This window comes from Stegostoma tigrinum, chromosome 32 (assembly GCF_030684315.1).
Source record: "Stegostoma tigrinum isolate sSteTig4 chromosome 32, sSteTig4.hap1, whole genome shotgun sequence".
Taxonomy (NCBI): Eukaryota; Metazoa; Chordata; class Chondrichthyes; order Orectolobiformes; family Stegostomatidae; genus Stegostoma; species Stegostoma tigrinum.
This window is the reverse complement of record NC_081385.1, coordinates 6,340,824-6,352,881: the sequence shown is the minus strand read 5'-3', so window position 1 is coordinate 6,352,881 and position 12,058 is coordinate 6,340,824. Positions and strand designations below refer to the sequence as shown.

Here is a 12,058-nt window from a genome sequence, read left to right as displayed (position 1 = left end):
CTCCCCCTCCCATTCTTTAGATGACATGTCCATCATGGGCCTCCTGCAGTGCCACAATGATGCCACCCGAAGGCTGCAGGAACAGCAACTCATATTCCGCCTGGGAACCCTGCAGCCCAATGGTATCAATGTGGACTTCACCAGTTTCAAAATCTCCCCTTCCCCAACTGCATCCCTAAACCGGCCCAGTTCGTCCCCTCCCCCCACTGCACCACACAACCAGCCCAGCTCCTCCACTCCACCCACTGCATCCCAAAACCAGTCCAACCTGTTCTTCCTCTCACCCATCCCTTCCTCCCACCCCAAGCCGCACCCCCATCTACTACTAACCTCATCCCACCTCCTTGACCTGTCCGTCTTCCCTGGACTGACCTATCCCCTCCCTACCTCCCCACCTATACTCTCTCCACCTATCTTCTTTTCTCTCCATCTTCGGTCCGCCTCCCCCTCTCTCCCTATTTATTCCAGAACCCTCACCCCATCCCCCTCTCTGATGAAGGGTCTAGGCCCGAAACGTCAGCTTTTGTGCTCCTGAGATGCTGCTGGGCCTGCTCTGTTCATCCAGCCTCACATTTTGTTGTCTTGGATTCTCCAACATCTGCAGTTCCCATTATCTCTGATGCTGCCTGGCCTGCTGTATTCCTCCAGATCCACACTTTCCTAGTCATCTCTCCAAAAACTCAATCAAGTTGGTGAGATATGACTTTCCCCACACAAACCCATGCAACCTGTCACTTAAAAGTCAATTTGCTTCCAAATTTCAATAAATCCTATGTCTCATGATCTTTTCCACAGCTTCCACACCATTGACGTCAGGTTCACAAGCCTGTAATTGCCAGGATTATCTCTGTTTCGTTTCTTAAAAAAGGAAACATTGGCCATTCTCCAGTCCTCCAGCACTTCATTTAAGGCCAAAGAGGATGCAAAGATATCTGTTAAAACCACAGCTATTTCCTCTCCTGCCTCCTACAGTATCCTGGCGTAGATCCCATCTGGTCCTGGGGACTTGTCTACCTTAATGTATGTCAAGACACCCAACACTTTCTCCTTCATTATGTTGCCCCAAGAGTATTCACACACTTGTCCCTAACCTCAACATCCCTCACGTCCCTCTCTTTGCTGAATATCTGTTATGGTCATTAAAGTTTAAGCTAAGAGACAAGACAGCTTTTTGACATGTGCAAGATTTCAATTTTTGTTTTATTTTTTCAAGTTAGTTAAAAAATATACTTAAATCCATCATAGAAAAACACGTACATCAATTTATCAACCTCAACATAATTGTACCAGGTAAAATGATTGATAAGACAGCATGTACCATAAAATAAAGATGTACAATTTTCTACATTTTACATTATTAAGACCATGTATGATTAATACACACATAATGTCATGGTATATTTGATTCTTTGTAGGGCCTTCTTTGTAGATGTAAAAACCCACAACTCATCGGGGATAGATTTTGACATTTGGTGTGATTGAATAGTTATTCTGTGACAAACAGAATGTTATGGTTCTGCTCCTTGGACCTGTCAGATAAACTGCTAGGTGTTGGACATATGGATAGTGCAGCTTGATGCAGTGAAACCTGAAAAACAGGTTGGAGCTAACACCAGCCAAGTCAGTTAGTTGCTTCAAGACTCTGCAACTGAGTTTGTGAACTCGGAGATAAATCAGGAAATTCTGGCTACCACACATGTAAAAAATATGGTAACAGAAACTTCCAAATATCAACAATGTTTGATAACAAGATAATAAAATGTGAGGCTGGATGAACACAGCAGGCCCAGCAGCATCTCAGGAGCACAAAAGCTGACGTTTCGGGCCTAGACCCTTCATCAGATGAAGGGTCTAGGCCCGAAACATCAGCTTGTGTGCTCCTGAGATGCTGCTGGGCCTGCTGTGTTCATCCAGCCTCACATTTTATTATCTTGGATTCTCCAGCATCTGCAGTTCCCATTATCAATGTTTGATAACATATTTGTTGTCCTGACTGCAATCTGAATTTAGAACTCAAATTGGATTGTTTGCCCCCCATCCCCTGTCATGTCTTGAATTAAAAACCAAAAGAACTGTGGATGCTATAAATCTCAAACAAAAACATAAGTTGCTCGAAAAGTTCAGCAGGTCTGGTAGCATCTGTGGAGAGAAATCAGAATTAATGTTTCGGGTCGAGTGACCCTTCCTCAGAATACCTCTTGAATTAATTTTGATAGTCCAGGCCGGTTCCAGAGGAGGCAACTAATGAATATCTTTTGACATGAAAGGTTACGGTGTGCTTGCAGCAAAATTTACAGTAAATCAACACCTTTTTTTGACACACTTAAAGTATTGCAGCGATTATTAGTCTCAAAGATGGAATGGAACGGCCCATCAAACTTGTAGGTAGAAGGTACAATGGTCTTAAGAGACTAACAGGGCTGCTCCCTTAGAGAGAGATGACTGGTGGTGGTTTAAGCAGAGGGTCGCCATGCCTCAGACTAGGGTAGAGGTTGAGAAGGAGCGCCCTTCATGGTAACCTTAGCCAGTGTGGGAGTTGAACCCACGCTGTTGGCATCACACTGCATTGCAAAACAACTGTCCAGCCAACTGAGCTAATAGATCAAATTTATCTTCTATGTCAACAAGACACATGCCTTGAAGCAGTTCAAAACCTTTGCCACTGGTTTCTGAACTGTTTACATTTATACTGCTGGTGACCAAGTCAGGATTTGCCATTACTGTACAGTAAATGAGACAATTTCTTGTGTTTACGCATGTGCAAATCCAGAACACAGACATCCAGAAGCTGCTTTTAGAAATATCATCCCACCAAAAGATGAACTGCAGCAGTTGTTAATGGGAGACTTGACACTAAGATAACCCAATGGCATGAAACTGGAGTACTCACACACTCTCTCCCCACTAAGGATGCCATAAAAAGTCAAAGTTAGTGCAATAATGATTGAAAAATTAATTTATAATGACATAATTGTGATAATTGTTCCAAATTCATAACTCTGGCTCGAAAACATCAATTACAATATAAAATCTCATTTCTTCTAAAGTTTATTAGTGCTGTTTTCTGACTTTTTCTGTCTGTCTCTTTGATCTCTCCTGAATCCCATCAGTCTTCCCTAATGTTTATTTCAATTTCTACTTTTGTGATTTAAATTCAACTTACAGTTACTCTACCCCACTGACCTCAAAATCAGAGATATTTATAGATTAATTAAGTATGCAAAACGTAGGCAAAGGGAGTATAATGTGGGAAAATGTAAAGTTGTTCAATTTGGAAGGAAGAACAAAACAACAGGATATTACTTAAATGGAGAAAAACCACAGAAAGCTGTAGCACAAAGGGACTTGGGGAGGCTGGTGCATGAAACACAGAAAGCCAGCATACAGGGCAGAAGGAAATCAGAAGGCTCATGGAATGTTGGCCCTCATTGGGGATTGGAGTTTAAGTGTATGGGAAGTCTTATTGCAACTGTATAAGATGCTAGTGAGACTGCATTTGGAATACTGTGAGCAACTTTGGTCTCCTTTTTTAAAGAAAGATGATTTCATTGCAGACAGTTCAGAGAAGGTTCACAGGGATGATCCCTAATGTGAAGGGACTGTCTTTATGGGTAAAGGTTAAACAGGTTGGTACTCTATTCACTGGAGTTTGGAAGAACGAGAGGTGATCTCATTGACACAGATCGGATTCTTAACGGACTTGACAAGGTAAATGCTGAGAGGATGTTTCCCCTCACGGGAGAGTCTAGGACCGAAGGCACAATCTCAGAATAAAGGGATACCAAAAGACTGAGATGTGGAAGAATTTCTTCTCTCGGAGGATTAAGAGTTTTTGGAACCCCTTACTGCCGAGAGTTGTGAGGCAGAGTATCTGTGTATATTTAAGTCTGAGATAGACAGATTCTTGATTAGTTGACAAGTCAAGGGTTATGGGGATAGGGCACAGCAATGTGGATGTGAGGAATGTCAAATCAGCCACAATCCAGATGAATGGTGGAGCAGGCTTGAGTGGAAGAATGGCCTACTCCTGTTCCTAGTTCGTATATCTTACAGTCTTACTACCTTTTAAATCTTCCTTCAACACAATGCTCTGTATAACTCATTACACCAGCTTGGAAAGAAGGCGTGTATCTTAGTGCTACCTAGACATACAGTCATAGAGACATACAGCTTGGAAACAGACCCTTTGGTCCACCAGTCCATGCCAAACATAATCCCAAACTAAACTAGTCCCACATGCATGCTTCTGGCCCACATCCTTCTAAACCGTTCCTATTCATATACTTAACTATGTGTTTTTTTTTCTGAAATTATTCTCTGTTTGAGGATTATAAGTGAGAGACACTCAGAATCAGTAAACTATATGTTGGAAGCTTTTTTTAAGAAATGCATATTATTTAAACACATATGTCCCAATCATCTGAAACTAGATACAATTCAGAGAGCATGGTAAAATAAAAGTTCATGGCTATCATCTATCTTCTGGGCTCAAATGACATTTGTCAACCATTTTTGCAGTTGATAATGTCATTTAATATGCATTAGATTCTAATTTTGTCACTTCCTCTTATGCATCCATTAGTGTCAGTAAGCTCCAGTAATATATTTAAAATTTGAGACAGATTTATATAATGTATGTCTTAAACTTATTATACTGGTGGATATTCACAGAATTTTATGAATTCGGAGAATTGTCCATTGGTTTCAGTCAGAGATCCAATGGTCTTACCATGTTTGTGTCATCTCTCAATCATCTAAACATCATTTCACACCAACATCTGGTAGCTGAGCATTTGTTCATTACAAGACAAGATATTTTCTAAATTAATAGTGTCGAAACGAATTGTACCATTGTAGTAGTTTTCTTCATTTTTTCCAATTCAAGTCTAAAAGAATCAATTATTGTTATTATATTTTACATTTCAACCTATTTTCCTACTGATATAACTCTTTACAATTACCACGTTATAAAAATTTCATAAAACTCAAGGTCCATATGGAACAACATCGCAGATAACAAACCCATCTTCCTGGAAAGCTTTCTTTAACTCAACCTAGAAAGAAAATGGAAGCACGTCAGCAAAATATCAAGTTCAATTCAAGCAAATCTTAAGTAGAGTGACAGCAAACAAAAAACATTAGCTGGCTCAGAACTTGCTGCACAGCGACCATGGAAAATGGTTATCTCATTGACATTTAACTGTCCTTTTTATGTTTTCACAGGATGTGTATATCACTGGTCAGGTTAGCATTTGTTGGTCATCCCTAATAGCCCTTGAGAAAGTGGTTTACAGAGGCAGCTCACCAGCAGAGTCCATATGATGCAGGCACACTCACACACACAGTGACAACAGTAAGGCAAGATATAGTTGTAAGACCGGATGGTGTATAACGTGAAAGAAAATTTGAAAGTGGCAAGGTTCCACACTTCAAATGTCCTTGCCCTTCTGGATGGTAGAGGATACAACTATGAAAGGTGTGCCTAAGGACCCAGCAATGCACTTTTCGGACGGTATTAACTACTGCCCGTGTGCTGAGGTAACTGAACTCCAACAAACACAATCATCTTCCTTTGTGACTTCAATCAGTGGAGAGTTTCCTCCGAGATTCCCATTGAACTCAATTTCTCTAGAGATCCTTGGTGCCGTGCTTGGCCAAATGTTCACTTGATGACAAGTCCCTAAAGTGGGAATACATGCTTGCTTCTAAATTATTCTCAAAACAAAAGAACTTTGGTTGAGATAACAAGGCGTAGAGCTGGATGAACACAGCAGGCCAAGCAGCATCAGAGGAGCAGGAAAGACGATGTTTCAGATCTAGAGCCGAAACGTCAGCTTACCTGCTCCTCTGATGCTGCTTGGCCTGCTATGTTCATCCAGTTCTGCACCTTGTTATCTCAGATTCTCCAGCATTGGCAGTTCCTACTATTTCTGTAAGAACTTTGGTTGATTTTGTTTATAACTCATAACTCCTGCAACTGATCTACTTTAATGCAGAAAGAATTATTTCAACCTACCAAGTTGTCAGGATCTAGGCAGAGACCAATCACTGCTCCTCCACTGCCAGGAAGTTTTACTGCGGAGCCAAACTGCCAAAAGTAACAGATAGACAGTAGAGGATTTTCTTTCTGCATTTACTGGACCATACAGTAAAATTTAAGAGTGCAGTACACAAAATTAAGATGATTAACTTAACAAAAAGTAGTAATTTGGATAATAAAATCAGAAGTAAATTTTGCAGCTTAAAATTTTCGTCAGAAATCCTAGTGTTTTTAAAATTTTGATTGGTACAGTGTCAAATTGGAATCAATTTTGAAACAGGCAACTTGTATTTAATTTGTTGTTAACCATTCTAAAACAATAGTTCATTGCTGTTCACAAAATCGCCAGAAAGCAAAGTTATAATAATTTATGTGATGAGTTACAATGCATTAAGCAGGTTTTCCATTATTAATTATTCTTTCATATGTCAACATACATCTTCTTTAATTTGTCTTAAACAGATGGATTCCATTCCCGAGTACAGTCACAAGTCAATTTTTACGCAATTCAGAATACAATACAGTGCAGTACAAAATAGCCATTCATAAGTATGAGCAAACATTCGTTTGTCAGATGTTTTAAATTATTGTTAATATGAGATCTTAATCATAAGCATGAGTGTATGTAAGTCAGACATTCCTAAATTGGGGACTGCCTGTACCGTCAGTTTTTGAAATATTAAACTACAATTAATGAAAACGTGTAGGAAATGTGCCACGACTTGACGGGTAAGCCTTTAATTTCAATTGGATATAATGCATTTGTGAACATAATGTTGGTTGTCATGCACTTGCTGATGTACTTCATTTAAATGCTTTTTACACCAAAATTTATTATATACTTAATGCAAATTATAGATTTAACTAGCCAAAAAATTGAAACTGTTTTGAAGAAACCTGTCTGCCAAGTTCCACCATCCTCAAATTTCCTTGGCCCAAACAAGCATCTGTGTATATGGACCTGTAACAACAAGAAAGCATTTAGTACAGATACACAGAAAATGTAACTCTTATTATTTAATCACTTATTATTTAATCAATTATTTAGTTTCCCAATCAAAATTAATGATGGAACAGATATTCCCTCCCCAAAATATTCAGCATTTTATTGGTTTCTCTTCCTTCTCCAAAGAGCTAATTAAACTGCCCAATAGGTCCTGTCAATGATAGTGGACAGTATTGTACCAGGTTTCACGTGTGTGAGGTCCGAAAATGATTTTCCTGACTATTTTCCCTTCAAGTCCATGGACAGATCACCTGGTGTTCACAAGCAGCTGCCAAAAATGAGACAGCAGATCAGAAACTTCATCTCTTACAGCTGCGAGTATGTAACCATAATAAAGATGAGTGCTTGCTGATCGTATCAGTCTTTGTTTGGGGCAGCAGGATGGCTCAGTGGTGAGCACTGCTGCATCACAGCACCAGGAACCCGGGGTCGATTCCACCTTCGGGTGACTGTCTATGTAGAGTTTGTGCATTCTCCCTTTGTCTGTGTGGGTTTTCTTCCATAGTCTAAAGATGTGCAGGTTAGGTGGACTGGCCATGCTAAATTGTCCATAGTGTTCAGGGACGTGTAGGTTGGGTGGGATGGACTTGCCTAGCTGAGGGGTCTGTTTCTACACTATAAGGACTCCATGAAGATACCCGACAGGATCTCTACACTTTGCTCAATCTCTTAGGTATCATAGCAATGCAAACTGAGGGATGTTCCTCGTGTTATGGAAGTCTCAGTCTTGATTCATAGTCTCAGCATTAAGAGGTGTCACTTTAAGGCTGAAATAAGGAGGAATTTTTTTTCTCTCAGAACTGAAGAAGGGTCACTGGACCAAAAATGTTAACTCTCCTTTCTGTTCACAGATGTTGTCAGACCTGCTGAGATTTTCCAGCAATTTTAGTTTTTGTTTCTGATTTCCTGTATCTCCAGTTTTTTCTTCTTCTTTCTAAAAAAAAGCCCAACATCTTACCTGCGTAGTTCGAAATTTTTGTTCATCAGCTCAGAAAGTTCATTCCAATTCCGAGACTCCATGGCTGTCCTATGCAAAGGAGAAAAAAGATCCTTTTGACTGAGAGAGGCATGCCTTTTCTATAAACTTATGAATTCAGGGTTTCTATAGATTATAACTTCATTTTTCAGCTCTGTCAGAAAACTGTAACGTCAAAACTGAAGGGAGAAATCATTTCCAACTACATCAAGTAAATAGGAATAGAACAAAAACAGAAATTGCTGGAAAAGCTCAGCAGATCTGGCAGCATCTGTTCCGATCCGAGACATTAACTCTGATTTTTTTCTTCGCACATGCTGCTAGAATTGCTGAGCTTTTCCAGGAACTTCTGTTTTTGTTCCTGATTTACAGCATCTACAGTTCTTTTGCTTTTTAAAATGGGAATGGGGTAGATTCAGCTCCGTGCATTAGCTGCTATCTTTCATGCAGAAGCGAACTTTACAGAAGCGAAGGTGGGGAATAGCAAAAGCTACAAAAGAAATTGCAAGTAAAGGAAGAGAGAATGTTTTTAAAGATAGAGACAGGAGATGGGAGGTGGGGATGTTTAAACGGTTTCATATAGCTCCAAAAGATGTGCAAGAAGAGATGCATAAAAAGTTTGAAAGGCAGTGGAGGTACAGGAACTGATATAGGAAAAATACAGAAAGATAAGGTGGGATAAATCAGTAAAGAGCCTGGAATATTTTTTCTACATTAAAGGCAATATATTAATCCAAACTGTTTTAATGTCAACTCTTTGAGAAATGCATGTATACTTTGGCAGTAAGGCAAAATTAATTTTAACTGTCACCTTATCAACTGGCAGTCTTGATAAAACTGGGAAAAATTGTATGCTTCAAATACCATAATCTACGGTGATGTATGAATACTTATGCTGTAAGTAAAGTATAACAATGAATGATGTGCACCCCTGCAATATGCTTCTGTTACTTCTGTGTGCTTTTACATTGATTGTAGGAAGTGCGTTGGTGTTTTTACATAGTTTCTTTGAAGGTCTCAAAACTTTGCTTGGTAAGGGTTTACTGCAGTTATCTGTACCTCGTGATTATCCAAGATATTCGATCAACTGGCACACTCCTGGTCCCATAGTTGCTGGTTAGTACAAGATTTGCTGTAATTAATTTTGAAGTATCTTGTCCACATGTTAGACAAAGCTCCAGTAGGAATGGCAATCTCCGCAGATGACAATTTAAACTCTTTCTCTCTCCTGCTCTCTTTTGTCTCACTCGTGCTCTTTCTGTCCTTTCAGGCTATTTCATTATATCAGAAACTGGCCGATGAAGCTACAGGTGTGCTGCACTACCAGATATTTTTCTACAAGAGATGCATTCTACTTGGCATTACCCAGTAATCATGCAAATTTCCTGTCCCAAGTCAAAAACAGCACCATCCTTATTGTCTATCCTACAGAAGGTGAACTGTCATCTCATGTTGCTGTACTGCTGTAGACAAGCAATGAGATAAAAGATTATAGGGCAACTCAGAAATTTGGAGTAGTAATCAGATCAGTCATGATATTGAATGCCAGAGCAGGATTGAGGGGCTGAATGGCCTACTTATGTTCCTAATTCGTATGTTTATATGTACGTCTATACTGTTGACCTGATAGCCTTTGCCTCAGTGCTGAGCCAATTTCATTAGCACATGATTTTTAGGTTTAAATTTGAATCAAATACTTTTTTTTGTCAATAGTTTGTAGGTTTGTGCGTGACTGCACACATATTATAGTGGGTCATTACAGTGCTAATATTATTGAATTATTTAATTTTGTAGTACTGGTCTAAACTTAAAGCAATAATAAGATCAATTGAAGATAGTTCCTCTCTAAATATCATGCACAAATAAAAAGCACAAGATAGTCTATTTTGCCATTAATCTTATCAATTAGAGGGTTGAAAAGTTTCTCTAGAAACTGCTGGTTTCTTCATCTTTTATAGTTCATGGAAGAAAATTCTCCCCAAAGTCATTTAAGTTAACCACAACAAACTACGATGTATAAAATTTCCACAGAAAATTCACTAGAATTATGCAAGAGTTCTTAATGGTCACTTACTTCGCTAGATCTGTGAGTTCTACAAAGGTTTTCATTGCTGCCATAACATCACAGTCACCTGAAAATTACAAGAAAACTACTATAAATTCCAACTCTTCAGCAAAAACAATGTTAAAGATCAGACACTGATCCAATTTACCCTTCAGCACTGAAACAAGTCAATTAAATTTACTTCAAATTAAACAAGGGTCGATGCTCCCATATTACTTCAGTACGGCTATGACTAAATGTGATAACAGACACGGATATGGACAGCAATAAGTAGACTTCTGAAGAAGTCATATCAGATTGCAAAGGTTAGCTTGGTTTCTCTCTCCACAGATTTTTCAGACAATTTCTCCAGCAATTTCTCCAGCATTTTCCGTGGAAAGCAAATTCTCTTTGCAGGAGGGTAGGTAAATAGAAGGGTGAAGGACCTCAGATGGAACTCAAAACAAATCTCGTGCACATTAACAGCCCCAGTAAAACAGAACTGAAACTCAAATATCAAAATCACAGAAGGTGAAAGAAAGCGCCAGGGATTTCCTGCACACTTCAACCAAACTTACAGCAGGAGTGTGATACAGTCTCTGAGGAAAAAACAGTCATTTAATATTAGGAGAGATAATGGGAACTGCAGATCCTGGAGAATCCAAGATAATAAAATGTGAGGCTGGATGAACACAGCAGGCCAAGCAGCATCTCAGGAGCACAAAAACTGACATTTCGGGCCTAGACCCTTCATCAGATCATCAGACCCTCTCTTGTTGTGGCGGGGGCGGGGTGTGAGGGATGTGTCGCGGGAAATGCGGGAGACGCGGTCAACAACCCCAAGAGGATCCCCCTCGTTCTCACACACCACCCTACCAACCTCCGGAAATACAACGCATCATCCTCCGACACTTCCGCCATTTACAATCCGACCCCACCACCCAAGACATTTTTCCATCCCCTCCCCTGTCTGCTTTCCGGAGAGACCACTCTCTCCGTGACTCCCTTGTTCGCTCCACACTGCCCTCCAACCCCACCACACCCGGCACCTTCCCCTGCAACCGCAGGAAATGCTACACTTGTCCCCACACCTCCTCCCTCACCCCTATCCCAGGCCCCAAGATGACATTCCACATTAAGCAGAGGTTCACCTGCACATCTGCCAATGTGGTATACTGCATCCACTGTACCCGGTGCGGCTTCCTCTACATTGGGGAAACCAAGCGGAGGCTTGGGGACCGCTTTGCAGAACACCTCCGCTCAGTTCGCAACAAACAACTGCACCTCCCAGTCGCAAACCATTTCCACTCCCCCTCCCATTCTCTTGATGACATGTCCATCATGGGCCTCCTGCACTGCCACAATGATGCCACCCGAAGGTTGCAGGAACAGCAACTCATATTCCGCCTGGGAACCCTGCAGCCATATGGTATCAATGTGGACTTCACCAGTTTCAAAATCTCCCCTTCCCCTACTGCATCCCTAAACCAACCCAGTTCGTCCCCTCCCCCCACTGCACCACACAACCAGCCCAGCTCTTCCCCCCCATCCACTGCATCCCAAAACCAGTCCAACCTGTCTCTGCCTCCCTAACCTGTTCTTCCTCTCACCCATCCCTTCCTCCCACCCCAAGCCGCACCCCCAGCTACCTACTAACCTCATCCCACCTCCTTGACCTGTCCGTCTTCCCTGGACTGACCTATCCCCTCCCTACCTCCCCACCTACACTTTCTCCACCTATCTTCTTTACTCTCCATCTTCGGTCCGCCTCCCCCTCTCTCCCTATTTATTCCAGTTCCCTCCCCCCATCCCCCTCTCTGATGAAGGGTCTAGGCCCGAAACGTCAGCTTTTGTGCTCCTGAGATGCTGCTTGGCCTGCTGTGTTCATCCAGCCTCACATTTTATTCTATAAAAGGTACATTGGCAACTTGTTTAACCCTGTCACCACAAGCTTCCAATGTTTTCCTTTGGGAGTTAAATCTTCTCTCCAGA

General features: G+C 40.9%; 1 protein-coding gene across 1 annotated transcript in view; it reads right to left on the bottom strand.

The window, feature by feature from the left end:
• Positions 1–1,912: 1,912 nt before the first annotated feature.
• The window catches only part of gkup (glucuronokinase with putative uridyl pyrophosphorylase), a 48,328-nt gene continuing 38,182 nt past the window's right edge, over positions 1,913–12,058 (bottom strand). Inside the window, exons 19-23 of the mRNA XM_059638984.1 lie at positions 10,097–10,154; positions 8,005–8,073; positions 6,938–7,001; positions 6,017–6,088; positions 1,913–5,054 (exon numbers count right to left, since the gene is read on the bottom strand). Of these exons, the coding sequence (XP_059494967.1) occupies positions 4,986–5,054; positions 6,017–6,088; positions 6,938–7,001; positions 8,005–8,073; positions 10,097–10,154 (332 nt within the window). The 3' untranslated portion in view covers positions 1,913–4,985. The remainder of the gene's footprint in view (positions 5,055–6,016; positions 6,089–6,937; positions 7,002–8,004; positions 8,074–10,096; positions 10,155–12,058) is intronic.